This window comes from Tiliqua scincoides, chromosome 4, assembly GCF_035046505.1.
Source record: "Tiliqua scincoides isolate rTilSci1 chromosome 4, rTilSci1.hap2, whole genome shotgun sequence".
In the NCBI taxonomy this organism is placed as follows: Eukaryota; Metazoa; Chordata; class Lepidosauria; order Squamata; family Scincidae; genus Tiliqua; species Tiliqua scincoides.
Window position 1 is genome coordinate 164,965,948 of NC_089824.1, and position 16,605 is coordinate 164,982,552.

A 16,605-nucleotide genomic window follows, 5' to 3' on the forward strand; every position below is an offset into this window, starting at 1 on the left:
TTAATTCAATGGTATAAGCCTCCTCCAGCAGTACCTGTCCCTGAGTACAGACCCACCCAAAGTCCCTTCCCAAGGAGTCTCCAAGTTTTGAAACTTTATTGAATACAAAAGTCTGATCATAGTGACCAGTGCTGCATTCACCATAGGCTTGAAAAGGGATCAAAACATTCAAATGTACAAAAGTCACCAACACCGGGGCTGTGCAATACGCTGATGCCTGGCTTTAAGCCTGACCCAGCTGCCACCCCAAAAGTGGACAGACGCAGGAGATTCTACCTGCCAGGCACCATAACCAGAACTGAGGGACACTAGCAGCTTCCTAGCTCCAGGTACTAGGCACAAGGCTGCCATATGTCAAGAGCAGACAATCAGACCCAGGGGCCTGGCCTGAGGTGGTGGCAGCTTGACAAGGAGGGCAGTATGAGTGATAGAAGGCAGATTGCCTGGCAAATGGTGTAGGGATGGGTAGGACTGCTTGGTGAGTGAAGGGTGGGTGTAAGGGAAGTGGATTGGGAATGCAAGCAGGAAGTCAACTTTGTCTTCCTCCACTCTGTAGTAATGGCCGCGGCCCCATTAAGTCTCTATGAAAATGAGGAGCCCATGCTGGAATAGGCCAAACCAAACCATCCTGAATCCACCCTGCTAAGAGGTGAAAGGACACTGCCCAACCAGCTTGCCCCATTTATGACCAGAGGGGCAACTTTTGTGAGGAAGAAGTACCTGTTGCCCTCTGCCAGACAGGCTACATGTCACACTAACCCAGGAAGCACTCAAGTATTTGAATGAGGGTTTGTATAAAACACCCCTGTGTTACTGGAGCCAGAAGCGACATCCAGGGCCCAGCAGGGGACAGCACCAAGCCATGAATGGAGGTGGGCAGTGGCCAGACCCATTTGAGCTTCTGCTCTGATGGAGCTCTCCTCACCTGGGTACAAGTAAACCAACATTACACCTTGTGAGCCAGCAGATGTCGTAACATAAGACCATACTCTGGAAGGAAGGCTCAAAAAGGCAGTAGTCTTGCAGGCTGCGAGAAGACGAAAACAGACTATTGTACTCCTGGAATCCATAAGGAACTCATCCCTGCAAAAAGTTCAGGGAGAAAACAGGCTGTGGCTGAGACACTGGGAGAGTCAAGGGCCTGCTCAAAACCTCTTCTGCTCTTGGCACCTTCCAACCAGAAATGGGGCTTGACTGTGCCCGAAACCCCCAGCACTGAGCCAAGCACCATAAAACACTCACATTCATTCCCCAACCTCTGAAGGGCACTGTGGAGAACTGACTAGTGATAAGAAATGGGCTTCAGCCAAAGGCTGGGGCAAGGCAAAAATATAGTTTGGGCCTTTTCCTCCCATCCCCACGAAAGAGGCAGACAGGTCCTCCAAGCCAGGACACAGTTCTCTGAACCAGTCGGGGCTGGGATCCGCACAGCTCCTCATGCATGGGGCCATGGGCAGGGCCAGGCAGCAAAGAGTCAACCCCTAGGGGGGCGTGGTGGTGGACGGCCAATCTCCACAGTTACATTGGTGTACATGGGGCGGCGAGACATCTCCACCAGGCGGTACTGTAACGAGCCAATGCCGTCCCGTTTCATGGTCACCTTGGTATTCTGGATTTTGGTGAACCTGTCAAGGCAACCAGATAAAATTTCATCTTACATATAGATCTAGACCTTAACCATTAACCCACTTTTGCCTGGCCCACAGGTGTACACATTTGGTCCCTGTTGCATAACATTAGGCAGAAGTAGCTTATTAAATTCAGCCTGTCCTAGAGTAGCTTCTCCTTATCATTCAGCCCTTAACAAATGATATGGAAGATATAACAGCTGCTCAAGTCATTTGGAAAGATTATGAACAATGTATAGCAGTTTCTATGTAATTTTGCCAGCATACTACACACGTTCGAATTTAACTCATTTACACTGCACAGATCTGCTAAAATCATGTGAAACATATAGTGAGAGAGCTGTAGATAACAAATTTAGAACTGAGTCCTGTGAGTAGATAGATTCTTGTTCTATCTTGGCACCCCAACACTGGAAGGTATGGCATGATAGGAACCTGGAGGGCTGTGGATGACAACTGCATATTTAGACCATATTTAAGCTGCAATCCTAGTATATACACTTACCTGAGCATAAGTCCCATTTAACAAAATAGGACTTGCTTCTAAACATGTGTGGGGTTTGTACTGTAAGACAAACAGGAGGTTAGGACACCACCATCCCCTTATACTGGTATGCTGATACTCTGCCAACACAGATGGTGTCGTACTGAAGATGGTGTGTAAGGTATTGTTCTCATATGACCCAGACTGCATGCCCTACTATTAAACGCTAGGGCATGGCAGCCTTTCTGCCTAGCATCAGCAAATCATGGTTTCACTCAAAAACACCTAGGACATGGTAGGGATTCTGATGAATATTTTTTATATATAGTGTCACCAATGCGTAATGAACCCTTTGGTTTGTTTAAGAATAGAGGTACACGTAAGTGTGGAAAAAAAGAACAGAGAGACAATAGAGAAAATTCTGTGGAAAAAGCAGGAGGCTTCTGCTACTGAAGCTGAGTTCATAGCCATGCTAGCAGGGTTCACAAAGCCTAGGTGGCATACAGCACTGCATGAAGAATGGTATACAGGGAAGCAAATGTGGAAGGTTACTCTTGCTGAACACTGGGCTTTCAAGCAGGCCATACTTACTTAATAAGGACTCATGAGGGCATCTGGGGTGGGTGATGGCAGTACCATCTTGTTGTCTCAGCCCTTGCTGCTGCTTAATAGTTGCTCTGAAGAAGAGATAGCAGCCAGCTGTCTTACACCCTTACACTGAAATCTGATAGAGAAGAAGCTGCCACCCCATCCCATCCAGCACTCATCATCTGCTTCTAGTTTATTCCTGGTGTCCATTTCCCAGAGGGATGCTTAAATTGGGTCTGCTACCACCAAGATCCACTACTAAATGTAGTCAGAAACCTGATTATGTTGTTGTAGTTTTTAAATTGTATGTTAACCATTTTGAAAAGCCTGGCCAGAAGATGTTTCTGGAAGCTCACTGTCTCTTCACATAGCCATTGTATGTGTAAATGCATTATGGAGCATTATGCAAAGAGCCAGGATACTGTCACTCACCGCTGGGGATTTGGTTCATTGTGCCGGTCACGCTCATGCTTGATCATGCGGTAGCGCCCAATACGGGCATCAGGGCGTGACACTTTCATACCATTAAGGGAGATCCTGTGCAAAGAGAGGTTAAAGCGCAGCGATCAATGAATGGGTAGAGTCTCAAACTGGCATTTGCTCCAGCCCCCTCCACTCCTCAGCCCTCATCTCATGCTTGGCTTTCAAAAGCTCTGACCCCATCAATCACAGACTCAACTCTTATGTTTGGCTGAATGGCTGCCTGCCTGTGGCCTCCATCACATACTTGGGAACATTGTCACAGAAAATAAACTTATCACACACCAGCACCTGCTGCATGAATAACTACCCCACCCTCCACAAGAGAATACTGGCTCCTATCAGTCCACATATTCTCAGCAGATTCTTCACTGAAAGACAGGCTACACGGCTACTGCAATTCACTCGCAGGAATCAAGTTCTGGCTTGGCCTGGCCCAGCTTTTCACCCACCGATTGAAGATGTCGTCATCTTCCCCACCCCAGCCCCAGTATTCGTTAGGGAAGCCATTGATCTTCAGAAACTGTGTCTTGCTCAGGCCAGAGACGCCTCCAAAATACCCAGAGTATGGCAGCCTGCAAGGGACAAGCAGGAGAGAGAGGGATCAGTCAAGCAAGGAATGGGTTTTGGGGTACAGAACCTGGATGGTCCAACTGGTTCTGCTACAGTTTTAATATGCGCTCCCAAGTCAAGTCAAGAAGATCCCAGAATGGTAACACCAATTATCCACTGTTCCCTAAATCCCCATCTGATTAGCTGGACTCCAAGGTCCCATTTTATACATGCAATACCCCCCAAAAGTCTTCTCTTGCTAGCTTTGGGAGGCAAGAGTCTCCAAGAGGCTGACACACATTCAGGAAACCGTTCTACTTGTTAATGTCATCAGTATACAGTATAAGTTTTGGAAGTGCTCATTCCAAAATGCAGCATAACAAATAAATACTTGGGTTGCTTCAGCAACTGACACAGAGGCACTGAAGACAATAGATTTTTTGATCACAGAAGCCTGTAAATGCTCTGGAAAAATGCAATAGTGGGAGCCACAGAAATGAGGGAAGGCCCTATACTGCATTTTAGACACAAGGCAGATTTCAGGCTTCCACAAGGCCCAAGCAACAGGAAATATAAGCAAGAGGGATATTCTTTTTCCAGGAAATCTCCAAAGGGACACATTTAAGGATGCTACATTGGCAAGAAAAGGTGTGGGTGTACAAGGACAGAGCTGCCTTCCCACTTTGCCTTTGGCACAGAACAATTGCAGAGGGCCACTTGTGTCTCACAGAAGAATGCATGAAGTGACAAGTTGAATTTCCAGGTAGACGATCTCATGTACAAGCTCCCTCTGTAGGATCTAAAAAATCTCTTCATATGAGAGCCTGAAGAGTTGCATTTGAAACTAACTACAAGGCTGACAAAGGTGGATCCCATGACTAATTGGTATTCTTGTTGGCATCCTTCAGTCTCGGAAGACTATGGTGTCACGCTCTGAATAGTGGTTCTGGAACAGAGTGTCCTCTCCAGTGCGCGAAGCCTGGGTAAAGTAGGTATGGAGGATAGGCTGTTACCCATGCAGCAAATCCCCCCCCTCCACGTCGCTGAAATGGTCCAATGGAAAGGCAGAGGCCAATACGGTTGGTTCCAGCGGCGTCGCAGGAGTTGCCAGAACGTGACTGTGTTCAGCCTCAGGGACTCCGGCTCCGGATTTTGCCTCGAGGTTGACTCCTGAAGCCTTTTCCATAACTGGATGTAGCCACAAGGCAGTGGAGGTTTGGGATCAGAGTTTTCCTTCTCTCAGATGAGCTGCCTTCCCAGGCTGACGAGTCCCATCTACCCGGTGGCTGTTTAGTCGCCTCTTACGACAAGTACAGCCAAACTGAGGGCCTATTCTTATCCCCAGCCCCCAGGGGTATAATTGGTATTACTCAGCGTAAAGCAAGGCAAGATACGGTCAGTTATTGATGCAGCATAGTGCGACTTCCAGTCCAGCAGTAGAGAACATGGAGCAGGGAGTCATCCAATCCATTCACTCACCTGAAACCAAACTTATCCATGGCAACAGCAAAGTGCCGGGGCTGGTCATAACAGCGATAGAGATTCCGGTCATCCATGGGTACAAGGTCAACATCACTGAAGATGAAACAGTCATAGCTCTCGTCATCTCTCAGGGCTTCCAAGAAGCCCACATTCAACAACTTGGCTCGATTAAAGGTATCTTCACCAAACTGCAGAAAAAGATGACAAAAGCAGGGTCACTTCTACTGGTACTCCAAAGTCAGTGATACTCTGTGCATCTGGCTTCCCTTTCAAGTTACTCTCCATTGTGAACAGTGAATGTTTCAGAGCTGTTCAACTTTCCTTGGAGCTCATTCTGAAGACAGCACATTTGTACCTCCTAGAGTGTCAGCTGGTTCATGCTGGCCGAGCTCAGCTGGCATGGGGGCCTGGGGGTGGTGTGGGGAAGGACAGGGAGGAGGCATTCTGGGGCAGGGGGAGGGTGGGTGAGCCTGTGGGCAGGTGGTGGGAGATGGGGCCACGATCCAGCAGTTATGTCAGATCCTGACCCCAAGTCCAGGCAGCCCAGGGCAGCTCTGGGCTGCTCAGATCTGCGCCATCTCTTTAGGTGGTGCAGATCCAAGCAGACCCATTGGGGCTACAGCAGCTCTCCCCAGGGTAAGGGAAAGCAATTCCCCTTGCCCCGGGCTGAGCTGCTTTCAGCCCCAAACTCACGCTGGATACAGGCCAGGCATGCCGGCCTCCCCATTCCAGTGTAGGTTAGGACTGCGCTGTTAATCAGTTTGGCAAATTCCATCCACTATACTTGAATATTATTGACACATAATGGGCAAATCTAGAACTTTGCAAAGTGAGCCTCTGTTCCCCCTTAAGAGACATAGCCACGGTAACTCATAGTAAGATACCAAGTGCATACAAATTGCTATCTCCCCAAAGTAGAAAGTTTTCACTTTTACTAAGGACTGAGAGATCTGTTTGGGCCTTTGTCATCCCCTACCAGGTTCTCTCCCAAGAATAGCACTATGCTCAACCTCCAGACATCTCATTCTTTCTCCACACAACATGATCATTCCCCACACACCTGGTTAATTATATAGATGCCATAGGACACCTTCTGGCGTCGAAGAATTGGGTGCAGATAGTGCAGCCAGTACTTGAGGTGGTGCTCACGGTGCCGGAAGGGAATGAGGATGGCCACCTTCTGGCGAGGCACACAGTCTGGGGGTGAGTATTTGCCACCCTCCTGCACATCTGGGTTCTCCCGCTGCACCCGCTCCATGCTCATGGGAGAGCTGAATTCGATAAGGAGCCGCCCCACTGCAGGAGAGGAGAGTAAGCTATTTATGCATCGGCCATCTAGGACTGGTAAAACTTAACAGTTCAGACATTTCTAATAGGCCATGCCGAGGCTACAGGGCACTGTCAAGAAAAGTTCAGCAAGCAACCCAAAAAACCCAGACGTGTATCAGGCTTCAAGGTGGCAAACACAGTTAAGTCTGCCTGCCTCAGCAAGATCTGAAATATATTCACAAGGTATCAAGCTGACCAGCTGCAGGCTGCTCAGTGGGACAACTGGCTCAAAGCCATCCTGAGTACCAGGCAGAATCATCAGCACTCACAGCAGGGGAGACATCAGAACGGAGCAGTGCACAAATCACCCATTTTGACAAGGAAGTTACGGCTCTGCCATCCCTGTGAGAAGGCTGGCCATCAGGACTCTCATTCCAATAGTAGCAATATCCATCTGGTATGCAAGAGTGGGGTGAAGTATAATCACAGGTTACTACCTTTCTTGCTGAGAATGAAAAATGCTTTGAACTCCTGGTAGAACTGAGGACATTAATGCGCTTTCTCAGGTTGGATCATCTGAATAGATCACCTCCAAAGGAAAGAGATCATCCATTCATTAGAAGGGGTCTACTCCTGCATCTCATGCTGAAGCATGTCTGGAAGGTGTGCAGATGCTGAGCCCTTCTCCTGCCAACTATACATGTAGCACATCTATACAAGTTCTAACAATTTTTACTAGGGCATTTACCCCAATTTTGCAATTAGCATCCCAAATCATCTGCTGTAAGATACCAATTGATTCTGCATATGTCTCAGGTCTTTGAAAATATGGGCAGTAGCTAGAAGGGAGACCCTTGGGAATCTCAGTACACAGCTTTGAGCTCCTTGAAGGAAGGGAGAGGTATAAGCTCTGCAATGTGGAGCCACAACTACTGTGCAGAGTAAATTATTAATACTGGACGATACTGTTGTATTTAATCTACTTTGTTCATTTGGCTTTTTACAGAATGGCTTCCAAAAGCTACAGAAATATTTTGTCAAGGACTGAGGCAGATGAGGTGGTGTGTGGCCTGGAAGGACAGAGGATTTAGGAAGAGAGGAAAGAGGAAACATGGGGAGGTAAAGGGAGTTGTCCAGGGTAGAGGTATTCCACACCATCTGAGAAGGAACTACGTATATCACCCTTGGAGGAAAGGCAGTATAAAAATGTGAAAAATAAAATTAAAATATGTCACCCAAAGCATTATTTGATTTGCAAACTTTCAACAAATACTGTCCACATATTTTTGAATTATTTTTTCACTATTGTGAGAATCAGATTTGCCATTAGGGATCATATTCATGATTTGAAAAACAACGGTTGTCTTATAGATCCCTAGACCTCTCATCTCCTTCCTGTATGAAGCCCAAGGTCACTTGTCATACTGTACTGACAGAAAGCTAAAACAAAGAACCATGGGTGACAAGCTGGTAGAATTCCATCCAGAAATGCCGGGTCCCCTGTGAAAGGGCCTATATATTGGGGGGGGGGAGGCAACATACAAAGCCTAGCAGAAAACTCCGAAAGCTAATCCCCAAGAGAACAACATTGCAGGCTCACCTAGACCAGGAGGCATCTCTGGGCAGGGTGGTAAGGGCTTCTCGGCAACGGTGCTGTTGCTGCCGACAGACTTGGCACTCGGAGCCAGGAGCTCAGGACCCAGAGGCCCAGCAGTGCTGTTAGGCCGGGAGGCATTAACATAGGGCACGGTGCGGGAGGAGTTGCGCATATTGAAGCGGCTAAAAAAGTCCAGGCGCTGGGCATAGACGTCAAAGTACAGGATCATTATGATGAGGAAGTGCAGCAGACACAGGAGCAATACAGCCTTGCAGATCCTCTCCAGGGTCACCCCCACCAGCAATCTGCTCATCTTCTGGGCACAGGCCGGCCAGCATCAGGGGAGCACAGCAGAGGGGGCTCTGGCCCAGGCACTGAGCCTACTGGAGAAGACACATGGGAGTCAGAAAACACTTTTCCTATTAGGAATGGCCATTAATCCAATGGTGTCTCCCCATCCCTTGCTAAGATATGGTTCTTTAACATTTCAAACCTGCTCTGCCTCATCAAATACTTAAGATACCAAAAATGTATCAGTCTTTTAAAATAGGGTACAGTATCTTAAAAATAAGCAAGTGCAACCCCCGCCCTAACAACTTTGACAACATTTGCAGGTGAAAGAACTGCTTTCTTCTTCCCTTGTTCACCCCCCCCCCTCCAAAAAAACCCAATATGACTAGGCATGCTTATGCTATGGATATTGACTCCAAGCCACACAGACCAGCTCTTTCTATCTAATCATTCTCCTCTGTCTCTCTCTCTCTGTAGGGAAATATTGACAGCTGGGCAGGAACAAGCCCGGCCTAAAGAGCTGCAGGATTGGTAATCAACAAGGACAGACATCCAAAGGAATGAAGAAGAAAGAGATGGCAGCCCACTTACCAGCAACAGTAACCTCTTGCCTTTAATAGCCAGACTGTAAGGAGGGGAAAATGTCCCTTGAGCATTGAGAAGGGCAGGCTTAGGAATCACATGGAAAATATACCAGGGAACCCATTGTCTCGCTCCCAAGGAAGCAGGGCCTCTGTTATCTCACCAATAATAGCTCAGACATTAACCAGACCCAGCTCATGGCACTTTATGAGCAAAATAGTCCTCATGTCAGATTCACCCACACTCTCCATGCACATTCAATCATCTCTCAGCTTAGATCTACAGCACACACAGGCATACAAGTCAGTTAACATAGTTCAATCAACCCTCATCACACCTTTGAACAGAAAGGGCATGAGTTCTGCAGCTTTCGGAAGGATATAATTCAAAGCATGCGCCATATTTAAGAGGGGCTGGTCTATTTTCAGTTTGAGATCCTGCTGTCCTGAGCAGAGTCCTACCTTTTATAAAGGAAAGAAGGCAAGCTGAAACTAAAGCACAATTGAACATGCATAGAAAGCATCTGATCTTATCAGCAGGATACCTTCTCTCTTTTGACAAAGAATTACATGGTGATAGAAGGAATTGGCAAGCAGAGAAAGCAAGGGCTCTCAAGCTTTCTCTTGCCACAATCTGTCCCATACCTTAGCTACAGAAACTTGACCATAGCTGGTAAGTCACTGCAAGCGAGGTGTCAGCATCTGTGAATACCCTCTTCTATTCCTTTTCAGCTATTTCAAATATTAGGAGAAACAAATGGGGGGGGGGTCGGTTTTACTGTCATGACTGTAGTAGATGGAGAAGGGAGCGTCTGCAACAGCAGGTTAAGTAGGACAGCAAAGATGAAAACCCTTGTTGGACTATCCACCACTGGCAAAAGGGAACAGGCGTTAAGTAGTGCTACTTCAGACAAGCCGGAGAGCTAACTGATTCAAGCTGTTTTATTCAGGGAACTAGTGGGCTCCCCTTACGGAGAAACAAGCTGGGTACGAACTGAACAAAAATCAAACCCCTCTTTGAGTGTCTCCCTGCAGGAAGGGAAAGGTGAGATACAAACATTTTAATTAATGAACACCTAATCACAAAGTGCTTGACATATCAAACAGCTGCACATACCATACCTTCACCAGCATATCCTAATCCTACAAAAGATATTTTATATTTGGTAACCAGAACAGTAGAGTTTGTGTGAGATTTCTGCACCAGTTCTAAAAGGATAGAGGCCAGGTGGCTCTTTATCACTTGATGGAAGAAGAAAGGAGTGAACGCTATCTCAGGAGAAACAGTTGGGATGAACTGGGGAGAATAACTCTTTTCCAACACTCCACTCATAAGATCACAGCTCAGTACTTGTTTTACACTGCTCAGTTGGGAATAACATCAGCACCCTCTGGTTTCATATAACAGTACTAGTCAATCAGAATTGTCTCTTCACTCAGAACCGGTGCATACAAATAGCACAGGGGTCCCCAAACCCCGGCCCTAGGGCCACTTGCGGCCCTCAAGGACTCCCAAATCCAGCCCTCAAGGATGCCCCAGTCTCCAGTGAGCTTCTGGCCCTCCGGAGACTTGCTGGAGCCCATGCTGGCCTGATGCAACTGTTCTCAGCATGACGGCCAACTGTTCGACCTCTCGTGTGAGCTGTGGGACAAGGGCTCCCTCCACTACTTGCTGTTTCACACCTGTGATGCAGCAGCAAAGGTTGGCCTTGCTTTGTGCAAGGCCTTTTTTAGGCCTTGAGCTATTGCAAGACCTTCATTCATTCATATAAGTTCCATCGCTAATATATTTATTTATGTAAATTTATTCAAATTTGAAATGTTAATTCTTTTTTTCCCTGCCCCCGATGCAGTGTCAGAGAGATGATGTGGCCCTCCTGCCAAAAAGATTGGACACCCCTGAAATAGCAGATTAAATGACAGGATTGTCCCTAGACCATACCATGAACTCTAAGTGAGAGGGGGGGTTTAGAGGTAAATGCTTTTTTCCATGAGGAAAAAAAAATCCCTTTACATAGAAAACTTTCATGCCAGGGTAAAGTCTATACTAGAACTCTTCTCCTAACAACTAAATTTCTAACAGCATAGAAATTTTACATTAGCAGTGAACTAGGAGACATGAAATGAAAGGGTGGGGGAAACCAGCTCTCTGTAGGCACAAAGGGGAGGAGGCATTCTTCTTATGCTCTTAAATTTTAGTGTGTTCCAGTCTTCAAGGATTTACTGTGTTCCTCCTCCTGGAAGTACTGAAGAGGTTTAAGGGGTTGGGGGAGGGAGAATTTGAAAGACAGTGAGTGGGGTGAAAGCATCTGGCATCAACCCCTGGTCCAGCAGCCCAACACTTCATCTGCCAGCACTTTGGTACAGTCAAAGAAGTTCAAGAACCAAAGATAACACAGCCAGCAGCATTCTAAGTACTGTAGTGTGAGAAAACTAAAACCCCCTAGAAAACTCTAGCTACCCTGAACTACAGTGTTCCCAAGCCCACTGATGCTCTGCACCAGAGGTGTATAAGAGCAACCTCCCAAGCAGAAGCAAGTCTCAGAGACATAATACCTACCTACCTAGCCACATACCTTCCTAATAGTAAGCAGTAAAGTAGCCTACATAATGGAGTTGTAGTCTGGAATCTCAACCATTGCTATTTCCTGTCTTAATGGTTGCAAGTGTGGAACAACACAGCCTTTGTGAGTTCGCTGGATAAGTAAGTTCGCCTCCCTATCTTCATCGGATGGTGCACCCAGCAAGACATCATTGCTTAACAGAAATAAAAGGGGCGGAATTGCTTTAAACGTCTCATGGCCTTCCTTAACCTCACCAAGGTTTTCTGCCTGGTGGGCAAGCTGCTTTTTCTCACGGTCAGGGCAATAACCTCATTGCATGAGGGTTTTAAAGACCAGAATTGCAACCAAGAACTTCTCAACAAAATGGCACCTATTAAGAACAAAAGCAGAATACATGGATGCCCATTTGTCTCCTAGAACTACCAAGTGCAGCTCTTTAATCAACTGCCACTTGTTCTAGAGCAGGGGTCTCTAAACTTTTCTGTCGAAGGGCCACATCTAACATCTGGCATAGTGTCGAGGGCCGGAAAAAAATTTAATATAAAATTTAAATAAATACATTGGAGATGAAACTTAGATGAATGAATAAATGAGCTCAAATGTTCAAGATTTCTCCAACCACCAATGCAGCCCAAAGCACACACTTAAATCAGATCAGGAGAGAGATCTTGGGGTGGTGGTGGACAGGTCGATGAAAGTGTCGACCCAATGTGCGGCGGCAGTGAAGAAGGCCAATTCTATGCTTGGGATCATTAGGAAGGGTATTGAGAACAAAACGGCTAGTATTATAATGCCGTTGTACAAATCGATGGTAAGGCCACACCTAGAGTATTGTGTCCAGTTCTGGTCGCCGCATCTCAAAAAAGACATAGTGGAAATGGAAAAGGTGCAAAAGAGAGCGACTAAGTTGATTACGGGGCTGGGGCACCTTCCTTATGAGGAAAGGCTACGGCGTTTGGGCCTCTTCAGCCTAGAAAAGAGACGCCTGAGGGGGGACATGATTGAGACATACAAAATTATGCAGGGGATGGACAGAGTGGATAGGGAGATGCTCTTTACACTCTCACATAATACCAGAACCAGGGGACATCCACTAAAATTGAGTGTTGGGCGGGTTAGGACAGACAAAAGAAAATATTTCTTTACTCAGCGTGTGGTCGATCTGTGGAACTCCTTGCCACAGGATGTGGTGATGGCGTCTAGCCTAGACGCCTTTAAAAGGGGATTGGACAAGTTTCTGGAGGAAAAATCCATTATGGGGTACAAGCCATGATGTGTATGCGCAACCTCCTGATTTTAGAAATGGGTTATGTCAGAATGCCAGATGCAAGGGAGGGCACCAGGATGAGGTCTCTTGTTATCTGGTATGCTCCCTGGGGCATTTGGTGGGTCGCTGTGAGATACAGGAAGCTGGACTAGATGGGCCTATGGCCTGATCCAGTGGGGCTGTTCTTATGTTCTTAAATGGGCCCCCATTCCCCCACCCCACAAGCACAACTCTGGTTGTGTTTGGTCAACTTGGCCAGAGACTCTCGGGGGATCAGAGGCTGGCAGCGGGCCGGATAGAGGCTTGCTGCGGGCTGCATCTGGCCCCCGGGCCAGGGTTTAGAGACCCCTGTTCTAGAGTAATGGACACAGTTCCCTCAGAACACTTTGCTTTGGAGCAAGCAATTGGTGGCAGGGGAGGGGTGCCAATGAAATATAATTCTTGTGTTTCAGAAGTGTTCCTAGGCTCTAGTTTATTCTCAGATCTGTCCCTTGCCAACTTGCACCCACTACACTTGTGAGTCACTTGGCCTCCTCTCATACAAGGTCATGCTGAGAAACTCATAAAGAAGTCTGTTGTTTCTAGAGTTGCAACCTGGCCAGCATGTTGGTGACTCCATAACAAACAAGCTAATGTACAACATAGAAGCTCATTAGCCACCTTGCTATGCCTAACTGCAGAAGCCCCTTGAATGAGATGGGAGAAACTTAATAGCCCTGACTTAACAGCATCCCAGACTTCACCATGCTGCCCACACAGGAGTCATTCCTCTCCTTTTCCCCTTGATTAAGTATGTAGTTGGATATCCTATTGTACAAGCAGAGTGCACACAAGATGGGCAAAACACAAGTTAGCATAACTGGAGAGATTGGCTTTTTGCAATGTTAACAATCCACTAATGGAGCCAGGCTGCTGCTGGGCTGCTCCTTGGCTGTGAATAATTTATCTGGAAATTCAGTCCTTTCTTCTACCTGGCAATCAGCAAAGAGCAGCCACTAATGCTGAGATACTCTGTTGGCATTGAGAGGCATTCAGGTTCTCCCTGGACCAAAACACAGCTATGAGTCAGTGATGTTCCATACAAACTCTATTTGGCACAGGCAGTCAAAATGGTTACCTGTTCAGGAAGGTTTAGAAATGTTACAGTTTCCCTACCTGTGAAAACAGGAGAGTGAAACACTGTGTACCTGTGAACACAGGAAGACCCAGGCAGTAGAAACTATTGCTTTCTAGATACACAGCTGTTACAGGGTATTTAAGGATACAAAAATTGAGGGAAACTTGTTCAGACCAGGCAAGCCAGCTAGCATTCATTCCCACACAGGATCTCAAGGGACACACAAACACTGGGCTTAGGAAAACCCCTTGGGCATGGGGCAACGCTGGTAAGGTGAGATCCTGCCAGCTAACAGTGCAATCCTATGCATGTCTACCCAGAAGTAAGTCACATCTTAGTCAATGGGGCTTACTCTCAGGTAAGTGTGGATAGGATTGCAGCCTGAGAGTCCAATCCTATGCACATCTACTCAGAAGTCAGTCCCATTATAGTCAATGGGGCTTACTCCCAGGAAAGTGTGGATAGGATTGTAGCCTGAGCCTTTTACTGATTTGATCCAGATGCCAGCAAGAAGGATATTCTTTTCCATACCCAGCACCCAGGCTTGTAAACATACACACGTCCTATTGATTTCCCTTAGGTTCCCATCACTATGAGGCCCCAGCTCCCCAAAACAGCTGCCCCTTTCCCTGAAGAGAAAGACTGCATTGTTCCCCCAGGAAGCCCCTGCCTGGAGCAGGAAATCCCCCACCTTGGGGATAAGGACCCCAAAAGTGGTCTTGTCAGAAGCAAAGGGGGAGGGGGCTGGGCCTGTACAGCAAGTGGCAGACCCCTGGAAGCCCAGCCTCTCTCCGGGAGCAGAAGCACCTTAGGGATTGTGCAGGAGCCATCTTGGGGGAGGGGGGCGGGCTGGCTGGCTGGCTAGCAGAGGGGCTCAGCTAGGAACACCCTAGAGATGCAGGCACACCTTCACTCACACTCCTGTAAACAGGCACCCAGTGAACCCAGCAGCACCCGTGCAGCCTGCACACCCCCGGGACTGTGCCCACAGGGGCAGCCCTATGCCCACCTCTGCTCCAGCAGGGCTCAGAAGGCACGTGCCCCCCACGCAGCCAAGGGGTCCCCCACCCCCGGAGACCCCAAAGCCCGACCCGCTGGCCACACACCCAGCCAGCCCCCTCGACAACAAAAGGAGGGCGGGAGCAAGGTCTCCGACCCCCGCCCCGCCACCCGCCGCCGCCGAGGAGCTTCGCCTTCCCGGCACGGGCGGCTCGGCTGGTCTTCGGCCCCGCTCGCTCCTGCTCACCGCCTGCGCGTTCCCGGCCGCACTCTCGGTGCCGCTGTCTCTCGGCGCCCGGGCCGGGCGGCTCAGGGGACGGCGCGGCGGCTCCCCCGGCCCCAGCCCAGCCCGGCCCGGCCTCAAAGCGGGCGGCTGCCCAGCCAGCGGCCCCTGCGCCCCATCCCGGGCAGCACAGCGGAGCCCGGGCAGCCCGTGGCCACGCAGGGGAGAGGATCAGGCCTGCCTGGCGCGCCCGCAGCCCCGCCTCCCGCACACTCCTCAGCGCCGCCCTCGCCGCCCCGCCAGCCATTCCTCGCCGGCCGGCCGGCTCGCTCCCCCCGTCGCCCTCCTCGGCCCCAGCCAGCCAGCAGCCAGCGAGCGCAACAGGGCGCGGGGCGGGAGGCGCTCCGAGAAGTCACGCGGGGGAGGCTCCCCGGCCCGTTCGGAGGCGGGGCGCCCGCAGGACGGAGCCGCAGGTGCGCCTTCAGGGGGCCAGGCTCTTCTCGGCCGCCCCAGTGAAGCAGGAGCGCTTGCGAGGGGAGCCCCGCGCGTGTCCGCGCCCATCCCCTGGCCTGCTGGCGAGGAGCTCCCAGGGAGGCTGGACCCACTTGTAGGAAGTCAGACCCACTTCTCCAGCCCGGTCTGCGACATGGACTTTCAGCCCTGGAGGGTGCCTGGGAGCGGGTGCAGGAACGATAGCAGAGAGTACTTCTGCCCATGTGCAGAGTGCATTTCCTGAATCACCCCATCTCTTAAGAGGCAGGACTTCCAGGTGGGCGATCCTCTTCAGACATTAACAGCCCAATCGTATTCAACTTTTCAGCAGTGCACCCCCAGGGTAAGGGAACAAATGTTCCCAGACCTTAAGGAGGCCTCTGTGACTGCATCCTCAACACCAGGGAACAGTGCATGCCCCTTAGGCACAGCAGCACCAGCACTGGAAAATTGGATAGGATTGGGCCCTAACCCAGCAATTTTCAACATTTTTTTCATCTCATAGCATACTGACAAAGTGCTAAAATGGTCAAGGTGCACCATTGGTTTTTGGACCATTGACAAGGCACACTGTGCTGCTGGTGGGGGGCTCGCATGGTCCAGTGGCTCTATTAATAAATGACCATCCCTCAAACTCCTGCAGCACACCTGTGGACCATTCAGGGCACACCAATGTACCACGCCACAGTGGTTGAAAATTGCTGCATTAACCACTGCCTGGGTCACAAAAATGTATTGAATGTTTGGAATGAGAAATGGGATTACCAGATGAAAAAAAGGAAGGGGGGAAAGGAACATTTGGTGCAGTATCTTTAAATCAACTATGACCCATGGGGTTGTGATGTTTTGAAATAAGAGACACAGAAGGGTGGGAGGGATGATTGGCCATCTTTTCTCCAAAGTGCATCTCTGCCCAGTGGCATAGACTCTGCCACTCTGGAATGTATTTTGAGGCATAGTGCTGCTGGGGGAACCATCTCCTTCTAAGCCC

The 16,605-nt window shown here is 48.9% G+C and overlaps 1 protein-coding gene across 3 annotated transcripts; it reads right to left on the reverse strand.

Moving 5' to 3' along the window:
* Nucleotides 1-79: 79 nt before the first annotated feature.
* B4GALT2 (beta-1,4-galactosyltransferase 2) lies at nt 80-15,235 on the reverse strand. 3 transcript variants are annotated; one of them, XM_066626494.1, is made up of 8 exons: nt 15,147-15,171; nt 8,963-8,996; nt 8,084-8,463; nt 6,275-6,510; nt 5,212-5,402; nt 3,633-3,755; nt 3,133-3,237; nt 80-1,625 (listed from the first exon to the last, which is right to left on the reverse strand). In XM_066626494.1, exons 3-8 carry the CDS (start codon nt 8,391-8,393, stop codon nt 1,475-1,477), a joined length of 1,116 nt encoding a protein of 371 aa, XP_066482591.1. In that variant the 5' UTR covers nt 8,394-8,463; nt 8,963-8,996; nt 15,147-15,171; the 3' UTR covers nt 80-1,474. The 3 variants fall into 3 exon arrangements, with proteins under 3 accessions (XP_066482591.1, XP_066482592.1, XP_066482590.1); XM_066626495.1 differs by lacking the exon at nt 8,963-8,996 and having other exon boundaries at nt 8,084-8,460; nt 15,147-15,235; XM_066626493.1 differs by lacking the exon at nt 8,963-8,996 and having other exon boundaries at nt 15,147-15,235.
* Nucleotides 15,236-16,605: the final 1,370 nt, after the last annotated feature.